The 13,112-nt window shown below is 39.8% G+C and overlaps 1 protein-coding gene across 1 annotated transcript; it reads left to right on the top strand.

Moving 5' to 3' along the window:
• Positions 1-7,320: 7,320 nt before the first annotated feature.
• On the top strand, positions 7,321-10,069 carry LOC122002703 (30S ribosomal protein S9, mitochondrial-like). Its single transcript, XM_042557978.1, has 4 exons — positions 7,321-7,962; positions 8,708-9,148; positions 9,348-9,428; positions 9,589-10,069. Exons 1-4 carry the CDS (start codon positions 7,356-7,358, stop codon positions 9,678-9,680), a joined length of 1,221 nt encoding a protein of 406 aa, XP_042413912.1. The 5' UTR covers positions 7,321-7,355; the 3' UTR covers positions 9,681-10,069.
• The last annotated feature ends 3,043 nt before the right edge of the window (positions 10,070-13,112 follow it).

Below are 13,112 nucleotides of genomic sequence, written 5' to 3' on the forward strand. Positions count from 1 at the left end.
AGACCAGTAATGATACTCCGGTCCGAGACCGGTGGCGATGGCGCTAGTCCGAGACCAGTAATAATACTCCGGTCCGAGACCGGTGGCGATAACTCGACCCTGAATGGGGGAGGTAAATGATGATGTACTACGGTCCGAGACCGGTGGCGAAAACTCGACCCCGAACGGGGGAGATAAGAAATCCAATAAGCTGGTCTGAGACCAGTGAAAACCGCTCAACCCGAACGGGGGAGATATGAAATCCGATAAGCTGGTCTGAGACCAGTGAAAACCGCTCACCCCCGAACGAGGGAGATATGAAATCCGATAAGCTGGTCTGAGACTAGTGAAACCGCTCACCCCCGAACGGGGGAGGATAAGCCTTGAAGCTAGTAAAAGCGAAGCATGTAGCAACATGAGGAAATAACGCTTATGTCATACCTGATAGTGGTGTGGTGCCAATTGACTGCGAATTTGTCTCGATCCCTCAACTCCCGAATACCCGTGGAGCGAGGGGAGGAGATGATAATATGAGCCCTAACCGCCAAAGAGAATGAAACCCATGGTAATATAGGGGAGCAGAGTTCATAAAAGTAAAGGCAAGCATAGCATCGTGGGTGAAGGAAACCGAGCCTGTATACATAAGAAGATGCAAAACAGGTGGAGAATACAGAGCATATAATAGCAATAAGGTGAAACTCCTATAACAGTAAGAGGATGCAGAGCCCCATGGTGAAGGGTGCAGGGCCTGTAATGGTAAGAGGATGCAGAGCCTCATGGTGAAGGGTGCAGAGCCTGTAGCACACATGATTGAGGAACTGGGCCCCTGACCCCTGATCGGAGAGTAAGGTCCCTAGCCTGTAATCAAAGAGCGAGGCCCCTAGATCCTGATCGGGAAATGGTACTGCAAGTCTATGATTGGGAAGCTGTGTCCCAAGTGTATGAGTGGGGAGCTGTGTCCCAAGTGTATGAGCGGGGAGCTGAGCCCCTAGTGTCCGATCAGAAATTGAAGACTCTAGTCTTTGATCAAGGAACTAGGCTCTTACTCTTTTATCAGGGAAATATAGCAGTTCCTATAATCGTAAAAAGAGAGCGGAGCTTGTAGCGTACCTGATCGGGAAGTCGTGCCAACCACTAAGGGCTTGTCTTGGTCCCTTAACTCCCGAATACCCGTGGAGTTAGGGAAAAAATGTAATGGAAAAACTAACCTGTCGGCCAGCTGAAGCTCCGCTCAATTCCTCGACTCCCGAATACCGGTGGAGTGAGGATAGAATATAATATATGCGTCGAGATACTCCGGGATTGTGATAATGGCAGAGAACCTCCCAACGTCGTCCATCTTCACGTTCCAGAACAGGTGAAGAGATTCCCACAAACGGCGCCAAATTTGATCCCGTCCGGAAGCTGAGTCAGACGGACCGTCGGGTGAGGTGGCGAGAATGTTGACGAAGTCGCGACGTCCCGGAGGGGGGTGTGCTGAGATGGCTCCCGTGTTGACCAAGTCTTCAAAAGTCCTCTGGTCAACGCTACCTGCAGCCAGTGACCGGGTTGGCCCGGCCCCCGGTACCCCCGAGTCTCGAGGCGGATCCAACGAATATATGAGTAACCGGCTAATGACATAATAATGAAATAAATAAGGGGTGAGTACGGAAAACGTACCCTGGCCCAGGAGGGCGCCCTCGGATGGGACGCGGCTAGGATTGTCGCGACCCGGAAGAGTAGATGACTCCGATGAGGCTGGAGAGCTGGATCTGACAACGAGAAGCTGAACGAAGCACGGACCCGGAGGACGAGCTGCAGGTCAGGATATAATGCTGGTACGTAGACCGGGACACGAGATCGGTACGCAGATCGGGATAAGACACCGGTACGCAGACCGGGATAAGAGACCGGTACGCAGACCGGGATAAAGCACCGGCACGTAGACCGGGCTAGGGCATTGGCACGCAGACCGGGATAAAGCATCGGTACGCAGACCGGGCTACTAGGTCGGCACGCAGGCCAGGACCTGAGGTCGGCACGCAGGCCGGAAAACTAGGTCGGCACGCAGGCCAGGACCTGAGGTCGGCACGCAGGCCGGAAAACTAGGTCGGCACGCAGGCCGGGACACGACACATCAACAACAAGAGTAGCACATAGGTCAGAACACGGTGAACAAGCCAGGTCAGCACTAAGTCGGAGCACAACAATGGCACGAAGACCGAGACACCAAGCGGCACGAAAGCCGGGAACACCATAGTGACACGCAGATCGGAAGCATACGACGATGAGGGTTCTCAAAGGTGGCAACACTCAGCCATCGTGTGGATGGGGCAGCGGCTACGGCACGAACAGGTCGATAGCGTCGGCACGGCGAAGGTGGATATGGACAGGCGTGTACAGTGCCGGTAGCGGCACGAGTCTCACGTCGTCGGCCGGGGAGAGGAAAGAAGGCTGCTGGCCACCTCTTTGGTCATGGCAGCGTGGAAGAGAGGGGGTGGGGGCAGCTGGCGGTTGCTGCCGGCAAGGAGACTGGTGGCGTCGAGAGGAGAAGAGGCTAGCGGCGGTGTAGAGAGGAGCAAGGCAGGGAGAAGGAGAAGAAAAGGAGGCGGAGCTGTGGCAGGCGTCAACGTCGAGAGGAGAAGAGGAAGAGTCGTAGCTGGCTGCGTCTTGATGAGGAAGAAGAAGAGGTCAGGCTGTGACCGGAGGTTGACGAGGAGGAGAACAGCCGCTGGCTGTCCTCGGTGCCGGTGAGGAGGTGAGCATGAGGGAGAGAAGCTGGGGTGTCGCAAAGAGGAAAGGAAGAGGGTTGGCAGCTGACATCGGCTCCGGCGAGGAGAGTCTCCGGCGAGAAGCATGAGGAGGAAGGAGGAGTTGGCGGCTTGGTGGCAGCGCAAAAACGGGGAAGAGGGGGAGAAGAGAGGAGGTGGTCGGCGGTGAGGAGAAGGAGAGGAGTGGAGAAAAGGCGGCCGGCGACCTCGGCTCTGGCAAGAAGAGTCAGAGGGATCCTCCAACCACTGTGGCGGCGGACCAAGACCTCCTCTCCACACGAACCTCCTCCTCCCTTAATGCCCTAATAGTGGAATGACCCTCTTGCCCCTCTCCTTCCCTCAAACTCCCTTTCTGCCCCTCAGCCCTATCCGTATAAGTTAGCTATGTGGGTTTAATTCATGGACAAATAGTATCATGAAAGTGGCCCAAGCTAATCCAAGAGCAATTACAATCATCCATTGTGGTTTGAATCAAGAATGGCTTGAGAAAGTTAGATCACTTAACAATGCAAAGGAGCTATGAGAAGAGCTAAGTAAAATAAATGAAGGGTCAACTGAATCAAAATAAGTTAACTATACCGCTCTCATGGTCAAGTCAGACTTAGACAACTTAGTCACTAAAATTCAACATGAATGATTGTTGGACAATGGATGCTCTGGACACATGATCGGGAACCAAGAGATGTTCAAACTCAAAGAGATGGGAATAGTGTGTTTTAGAAACAATAATAAGTTAAAGGTACTTGGGTCAAGTAACATTAAACCCCTATCAAATTTTCATAAAATAGGACTTAGACAATTTAGCTTAGCAAAAATGAAATTAAGTGATAGAGGTCTAGTTTGGAAGCAAGGGACGAAGCTACCACAACCTCAGAAGGATGAGGAGCTACCTGAGTTTGATTATAACTTACCTCAGCTGCCACCACCTCCATATTCCATGTCACCAGAAGACTGAGTGATTCACCTTGAGGAAACTGTCACTCACATATTTCAGCGCATGGATGAGCAACACCAGTATCTGACAGAGCAGTAGTGGGAGATGATGGATCTTATTTGCTCCTGGCACATTAGCTAGCATCCCCCTCCTTCTGATCAGATTCTTTTGTTAGTTTGACCTAACTTAATTTACTTTGACTTGTATGAACTCATAGTTTGGATTATGTTTACTTGTAGCAACTTTTAATGTTAATTTAAGTTTGCTTGCTAGTTTATTTTACACCAAGTCTTACTTGTTTACTTCATTGCCTTATTTGTTTCAAAGTTTACGTATTTATTTTACTTATCTTGCTTAAAAGCTCACTTGTTTTACTTATTCATTTCAAGTTAAAGTTTTCTTTTAAGCTTACTTTAATGTTTCATGTTCAGTATCCATGTTTCCTTCCTTACCTTGACTTGTTTATCTACTAAGTTTACTCTATACTTACCTAAATTTATTTTCAAAGCTCATTCTTCTCTTAATTTTTTAAAGCTTTTCAAGTACTTATTTAGACATGAGTTAATCTTACTTGAGTAAAAATGACTATTTTCAGCAAATAGCTTAAAATTCAACTATTGTTAATCTCTTTCATTCCTATTTCCTATTTTTGTGATGTATGAAAAATGGAGAGATAAAAGTTTCAGTTAGGGAAAAGTTAAAAATTATTTATAAAAATTATTCTTTTCTTTCCTAATTATATAAATTTTCTCTATAAGGTTGCTTATCTTAAGGAAGAATTTATATTAAGGGGAAGAGAATGTATTCGAATGTATTTGAAATGTCACTTAAAGTTTTATGCATGATTGCAGTAAATTTGTCTTTAAACTATAATTTTTTAATTAACTTTAAACTAAATTTCTACACATCAAAAGGGAGATTGTTGGTATTGAGAACACCACATCGAACCTATATTTTGTGGGACTAGGCAGCTGAAAGACCTAGTGAGACTAGGCAACAAAAGTCCTGGTTGGAAACTAGATAATGAAAAGACCTAGGGGGCCTAGGCAGTGGAAGACTGGTTGGGAATCAGACAAGAAAGACGTAGTTCGAAATCAAGCAAGACAGACCTAATTAGGAGCGAGGTGAAGGAAGTTAGCTGGGAGTTGAAAGCTTGGTAGTCAAAGTTTAGATGGGTTAGCTAGGACTTGAATATCTAGCAAAGTCGAGAAGTTACTAGGGTAAGTAAGGTTTCGTGCAATGGTGTTGTTTGAAACCTACTTAGTAGTACTACTACTCTTACTTATTAACTCTCTATTGTAGAGAGCTACTTGACGGTCTTAGGTGATCGGATGAGATCCAGGCCACCGATTGGGATAAGTCTCGACTGACGGAGTCGAGAACTTCCAGGTGACTAGAGTGAGGAGTGAGGCAACCTCGACTTCCAAGAGACTGCAGTAGCTTCCAAGCAATTGACGAAAGTGTTATCCATCGATCCAAAGGAGACAGTCAAGATAGACATTTAACCATGCTTAGGCGCTAGGAGGGAGTCCAAGTGACCGGAGATAAAGGGTGTATTCAATGTTGAACTTTTAATTACTTAGAATAATTTTTGTAGATTTTAAAAGTCTCGGTGTATTTAATCTAGATTTTATAAACTTTATAGAAATCTAGTGGTATCCAAATTAGATTTTTATAAAGTTTTAAAAAGTCATGTGGTATTCAAACTTGACTTTTTAAAACTTTATGAAAATCTTTTAGTATCCAAAGTTTCAATAGATTTTCATGAATTCTTTTAGAAATCCTTAAATATAAATTTTAACCAATAAGAGCTCTCCAAAATACTTGGTACAATTTTAAAAATAAAATAAAAAGTTTTCTCCTCATCCTTGAGATTTCTATAGACTTTAAATCGCTTTAATTTTTTACAAATAAGTCATTTCTCTTCCCTCTCCTCGATTTTAATTATTTCTTTGATCTTAAAAGCCCTATCCTTGTTCAACCTCTCAGTGGCCTACATCAACCTCTCAACATGCATTTCAGGCGAAGCTGAGAGTCCTCTGAAATGTCGTTCTACGACGTTATAACGATAAAAGAATGGATCAGAATGGTTGGAACGGAAGCAGCTGCTTTTCTCCGGCGGTGACTCATGGCGGTGGGCTGCAGGTAGAGATTTTTTCTCCGGTTGCTCGTGATGGGAAACAATGAGTGTCATCCGGTGAAGCTTGTGGTGCGTCGGAAAGGAGGAAAACAAATAGAAAAATCATTTCAGGCGACCGGTGATTCTTCCGTCGACTACTTGCGAGCAGGTAGAAGTCGAAGTCGATTTGGACGACGGCGCTGTGCGTAGAAGGAAGAGAAACGTGAGACAGTAGGTTTTAATATAAAATATATATTAATAAATCAAATTAATTCTCAACTTAATTAATAGATAATTAAATAAAGTCTAATGAAATTTGACCTAAAAATATTCTATAAATTTATTAAATTTTAAAAAATCCTAAATAAATTTTATATATTTATATTTATTTATTTTAATAATATTATTACTAATCAAATTAATAAAAATATTATTAATTTTATTACTAATCCAATTTATCAATTTAACATTTTATTAAATATTTGACCAAATTAAAGGATTGACCAACATTTCAGATTAATTGGATCAAAATTATAAATAAAAATATTTAAATTATTATAATATTGTTAGATTTAAAATTATATTATTAATTTTTTTTTTAAAAGTGAAACGTAACGTTATCTTCTCTTTGTTTTTAGCCAAAACAAGATAAAAGTATAAAAATTTTTAAAAAAATTATGGACAAGTATGCTATTTATTATTTTATTAAAAAGAAATAATTAAGTATTTTAGGTTTTGTTTGAAAATAAATATCGTGTGAGACCATGATTGCCTATGCTTTTCCAAGATTGAATACACCCCTTTAAATCCATAAATTTTCGTTAAATTTACAAATGTCTGTAAAAGTCTTGCAAAAAAGTCTATAGAACTTCATGAATTTTTTTTTCACAACTATATGAGATTCTATAAAAGTTAATAAAAACTATCAACTCTATAAAAATCTATCATTAAAAAAAAGTTAATAAAAATCATTCAATCTCTTGATTGAATACATCCCATTATTCTTTTCATATTATTTTCTTTTGTCCCAAGTTCATTGATTTATATTAAATTAATGTTTGTCTTAAAAACATCTCCTAAACCAATATATAGACAAAAAAAAAAAAAAAGACAACAATAAATTATAATCTTCTAATGCACACTCTTACCAAATACAAGATGCAACCAAAAATTTGGTTCCACGTTCAGAGCAACTTATCTAGTCTTAAACAGCAATACATACCGAACAAAAATCTATTTTTTTTTAATTGCCAACCACGTATGTTTTAATAATTTTAAATAGATTTGTGTGTATCTTTAACTTTATTATTCTTTAAAAAATATGATTAAAATAACACCAATATAAAATACAAAATAGAAATTTAATTATAATTTGCCAAAAAAAATAAAATTGGGTGATATTTTGATAGAATAATTTTCAATTTTGGTAGAATAATTTTTAACTTTTGACGACCCAATTTTTAAATTCGTCCTAAGCAAATGACGGCCCAATTCCAGCCGAATAATTAATTGAAATTTGAAACCCTAATATTTCACAGGACTAGAGCATCACAGCAGACGCAGCTCGTTAAAGATGCTCTCCCGCTCTGCCTCCCTTCGCCAGCCTCTTCGCTTCCTTACTCTCACTGCTGTAGCTTCCTTCCGCCCTCGCTGCATCCCCTCTCCGCCTCTGCCTCCGCCTCTGTTCCCTCCGTCCAATTCTGCTTTCTTTCAATACTCTAAGGCATTCTCTAGCGGGCGTCGCGACGACGGCGGCGACTGGAAATTAACCCCCGAGGAGGACGAGGGCGGTTTCGTTTTCCCGGACGAGGGCGACCTTGCAGGGATTTCTGATGACGCCCCGGGACCCTCTGGAACCGAGGCGATCAACGATGGAGCCGGAATCACGGATCAGTGGGGAAAGGGCTCCAGGACAGTTGATAAAGGGGATATTTTTGATGGCCTCGATGGAGAGACTCTGGCTAACGAGGACGGGCTTGGAGGATTAGGCGTGGAGGAATGGGAGACTGCTGAGGGATACAAGCCATGGTCATTGGTCGACGATGATGAAAAATCGAGCCTGTTCAACGATGGCGATGGAGGGATTGTCGATGGTGGCGTAGTGGATTTAGAAAAGTCGAGCGATGAGCAAAAGCAACAACTTGAGAAGCGAGAGAAAGAGCTATTAGATATTCTGGAAGGTAAGACATCTCAAAACGTAGCCCATAGAATATATATATATATTTTTCATCTAGCATCAATCTGGATTACTTCTAAGCATGAAGAATTTTTTGGGTCTAGATTTTTTGTTAATTTTTTCCTTCATTCTGTTTGATAGTGCAAGGAATAATTAAACAATCTAACACGCTTGAGTATGTTCGTTGTTGAAATATCATTATGAGCACTCTAATAATCATGATCTGATAAAATTTCCCTGTTATGCATTGTAGTAGACTTGCTACCTGTTATGCGAATATTTCATATTTATTGGTAACCTGCATAATTTTAATATCTAAAGCTTCTACCATTTATAGAACAAATGTTTAAGTTCATCCTTACAATTTACACAACTTAATGTTTAATAATCACAAGAATTAATCGTCTTTGGTGGAGAAAATAATAAACAAGTCATCTTAGTGGAGTGGAGGGTAGTTGAGTCATTTTACAAGGCAGTGGGGTGTCCTTTTGATAAAAAAAATCAAAGTAGGGCGCCATTTTAATGATTCCAAAAATAAGGGGTGCACCCTTTTGATTTTTGCCCAATCTTTTTACTATGAATTTCTACATTATCATTTAACACTCCTTGGTTTTCCTAATTTTTCTTACGTTGAAGCTATTGGGTTTCTTGTTCTTCAACTATACTCCTACCCAATGTGTATTAGAAAGACTTTTTTAAATTTCCATTGGCTCATTTTGCTTACTTTGCTTCAACATTCAAAATGGCAGGTCCAAGACATGCATTTGGAGATCTCACTGAAGCATCAGGGATCACAGATGATATGATTGATAGTTTGATTATATTGAAGGATGTAACGGGTGTTCCAGGGTTGCCTCCTCTTAAGGAAATACAAGAGGAAGCAATTGCAAAGATGAATGCAACATCAACAAGAACTGAAATTGAGCGTAAGAAACAAGAGGAGATTGCAAAATCTAGAGTTCGTCAGGTGGATGAAAAGGGTAGAGCATATGGAACAGGGAGAAGGAAATGCAGCGTAGCTCGTGTATGGATTAAACCTGGTGATGGGTCGTTCATTGTAAATGACAAGCAGTTTGATGTTTATTTTCCCATTCTTGATCACCGAGCAGAACTTCTCAGACCTTTCACTGTCACAAAAACTCTCGGTCTCTGGGACGTAAATTGCACTGTCAAAGGAGGCGGGGTTTCTGGTAAGTAACACTCTGAGAATATACAATCTCATTATTTCTTGGTTATATCCGAAATTCATCATTCTGGTTTGAAAATTCTAGTTAAAACTAGAAAAATCATCTTGTTGGATTTTGATTTTCTTTTCCCCATTTGTTAATTTTGTGAGACATGGTATTTGTATGCATGCATAGGATTTGCTTCAGCTTGTCATATTCTCAGGTCAAGTTGGAGCCATCCGCTTGGGAATCAGCAGAGCATTGCAATGTTGGGAACCAGGCCTTCGACCTTACCTAAAAGCTGGTAAATGCCCCGATAACTATTACACTGATCCAATGTAGTTTTCAGCATTGTATTCTGGACTGCTTCCTCATTCTGCTTATCAATCCTTTGTTGTAGATTGAGGCTCTGTAGGTATATACTTTCTTTCTGACTGCTTACATTGCTTGTGCGGTTTATGCAGCTGGTTATTTAACACGTGATCCACGCGTAGTTGAACGAAAGAAGCCTGGTAAAGCTAAAGCAAGGAAGAGCTTTCAATGGGTTAAACGGTAGAAGCTACTGTTTGTTTTCCAACTGTTTTAAATGGGTACACGATCCTGCTATTTATTTCAGACTAGTGTTAATCTGGAGATGCACCCTCCCATTAGCAGGATTCTTTTTAGCCAACATTCATCATCTACCGAATTCCTTGGTTTCTTATTTCTGTTTTGCTGTTCAAATGACGACGACCTATGTGATGTGGCTCGGTTCACCCGCACCTCGTCCATGCTTCTACAGCTTGCAATGCACCATAAACTTGTAGTGATTAGGTAAAGCAATGTTTTTTTTTGCTCCAACGTTCTCTTCAATTTTCTGGTCTTTGTTTAAGCATTCTGTACACATGCTTGCTTGTATTAGAATCTCATTGGGGCCTCACTTAACAATAAATTATTAAGCGAACCATTTTTTATTTTTATTTTTTTGGCATGACACAGTAAAAAAAATCCTATTTAGATTAGTCATGTTTCATCAACCATATTTACCACTACAGTGTTAAAACTTATTCAGTGGCCCTTCTTGTTGCCTTGTACTAATTTATGAATTCCTATTATAATATACTTAATTTTTAAGTTTTTTTTATAAATATCTATAGATCTTAGTTTTTATTGCCTAAAAAATTCTGATTGGGAAAAAGAATGATTGGACATTAAAATAGTATAAGGTCACAAATCTCGGTGCTATAATTTTTAAGTGTTTACATTTAAATCTTTAAACATGTTTGTTTATATGAATAGGATTTTATAGGAGTAAAATTATGGGGTTTATAAAATTTTGTAATAAGAAACTAAGACAATGTTTATAAAATTTGATTTGTTAAATGTATTTTTTTTTTATTTTGTAAGTTTGAGTTTTTTAAAATGCTTCCGCATACAAATTAATTACAAATTTTTTGTCTTGTGAGAATTAAATTTGTAAAAAATATTCAAAGTTTTTATTTATGTTTTTAATTAATTATTTTTCTTACTTTTTATAAATGATAAAAAAACCTTTTTTATTAGTTGATTGAAATAAGGATTTTACATAGTAAATTGGGGAGGAATAACTTTGAAATGAAAAGAAGGGAAATCTAAATTTGCTTGTGCTAAGAAAAATAACAAAAAAGAAATATTTTAATCGTTTGCGCTCAAAATTGGAAAGAAAGGAGAGAAAAAAAAAATCTAGTTTCGGGTTTTGAATGCTTGAAATTGTTCTAATTTGATATTTTCAAATTGACTAGAATGCAAATTTGTGATTTTCAAAACAAACTTATCAACAAATTACTAGATCATTTTGTATTATTTTTGTTCAAATATTTGCAATGCTAGTCAGCTTTAAGTATATCAAATCTGAATAGTTTAAGCATCCAAAAGGCAAAATCAGTTTTTTAAATCTAAATTTAGGCGGCTTAATTAGCTAGAACTCTGTTATTTTTGAAGCACAAGCTGACTCACAAATTATCTCATGATACGAAATTCACATAAATTTTAATATTTTTAGCATTCAAGCATCTAAAATAGGTCTTTACTCTAAACTTGCAAAGTACGATGATTTGTGAATTAGATTGTGAACTAAAAACACCGTTCTATCTGATTTTACATAGCACAAGCTACTTTATATATTAGCTTCTAGTTGGCAAATCATGTCCCCCAGGGTCATGGTGGCGATGAAAAATTTCAATCAATAAACCTAACTAAGATTATTAGTATTATTATTATTATTATTATTATTATTATTATTTTAAGATGACAAATCATGTATTTGCACATCAATTAGCTTTGAAGATGTCAAATTTGAATATTTCAATTTTAGATGCAAGTTGATTTATAAATCATCTTAAACCTCTCGCTTTTTCATAAATATTCATAGTTTTTAACTTAAACCTTTCACTTCTCTTCATTTAACATACATCCCAAAAGATAAGAGACGGTTTTCCCTGGGAGAGTCTCCTCCTTCAAGAAGTAATATTTTAAACTCAACCTTGACTTATTCGTAAGGTGAACATTCCACTTATTACCCTTTAACACATGTCAAATCGTCACCTTTCATCCAACTAATATGGATACCTCCTTCCTTTTGTTCCAACATTTTTTCTAAATTTTCTTAATATAGTGATTCTGTTCGAAAATCATGAAGATGATAAGTTGAGGATGTGGTTCTCATATTAATTGGATGTAAATTCCGTTCTGCTCTGCAATACAAAAAATATTAGTGTCGAATCAGGGAAAGAGGCTCCTGCATTAGCCATCTGATGTTTAAGTCAGTCACCAAAAAAAGGAAAAAGATGGCGCAACAGTAGATACGAACATGAATAGTGAATAACGCGTACCTCCGCCGGTATATAGACCCCCTTTATATAGTGTCTTGGTGTGCAACGTGCGCACTTCTCTCGAGACGTGGGCAAGTTCTCCAACTGGTCATGGGCACGGTATCCAATTTGTCCAATGAAATGACATGTCAGGAAAGTGCCTTTGACACCATACCTTAACAGGGCATGCATATATATCCCTGACAAAACAATAGAAGCTTCCGTCATACTATCTCCCAGAAGGATATTGAGAGATACGACAATGATCCCGTTGTTCTCCCGAGTAAGGTAGCCGCTCAGCTGAGACTCCTCCGCTCGGTCGGTCTCGACTGTTTTTCCTTCTGGTGACTGAGTATAGTAGCTTATCTCCTTCTGCTTGGACACGCGCTTTGGTGACCTTAGCATTTTGCCAATATGCAGTGAGTGTTTATGTGGTCTTGCCTTATTGTTCTGAGCTGGATGGGGGTCGGCTCGGACAAGCCTCTTGTCGATCGTACACTGCTTGCACCGATCGGTCATTGTAGTCGACCTTCACTTGGCCACCATAGGTAAGCCCTTTGACATCCTAGCATTGACAACCTTGACTTTGACCTCCACGTCGATTGCTATCTTCGTTCTTTGACTCTCACTTAGTGGGCCCCTTTTTATCACCGTATCACAAGTCTTCCCCTCAAGTCTAGTTGAAGGAAGCTGTAAGTCCGACTGACTGGACGAGTAGTGCCTCGGGTGACCTCCGCCGATCGGACACTCTTTGTGCTTGGATGCTGGTTGACTCATATCTCCTAACTGTCGTTCAGACGTAATGAATTGCCGAAGTTCATTGTTGATTCGGAGGTCTAATTCGCCGACTGTCCATTGCTTTCTTTGAACTCGAACTCTTGATCGGATCACATAATCTTCAAAGCCTGCGGTGGATCTGCCGCTCGGCTACATCATAGATAGATATATGTGCCGATCGGGACGGTTCATGACGACACTTGGCGAATTTTTCCCTTTCTCTACGCTTTCTCGGATGAGCGTCCTTTCATAGTGGTTGACGTCATCCAATTTTTCTGAAAAATTATACAAATCCTCAACCATTATGGCCGAGCACGCGGCTATGCCTTTTAATTAAGTCTCATTAATGCCTTCCCGTAGTCGACTGCCACATGTCCTATCTT

The sequence above is a fragment of the Zingiber officinale genome, chromosome 7A (genome assembly GCF_018446385.1).
Source record: "Zingiber officinale cultivar Zhangliang chromosome 7A, Zo_v1.1, whole genome shotgun sequence".
NCBI classification, from domain to species: Eukaryota; Viridiplantae; Streptophyta; class Magnoliopsida; order Zingiberales; family Zingiberaceae; genus Zingiber; species Zingiber officinale.

Excerpts from the sequence above, each read along its gene's own strand:
- LOC122002703 (XM_042557978.1), top strand. The coding sequence starts at position 7,356 with ATGCTCTCCCGCTCTGCCTCCCTTCGCCAGCCTCTTCGCTTCCTTACT. Across the intron at positions 7,963-8,707 it reads GCTATTAGATATTCTGGAAG|GTCCAAGACATGCATTTGGA; the intron begins GTAAGACATCTC and ends TCAAAATGGCAG. Across the intron at positions 9,429-9,588 it reads TCGACCTTACCTAAAAGCTG|CTGGTTATTTAACACGTGAT; the intron begins GTAAATGCCCCG and ends CGGTTTATGCAG.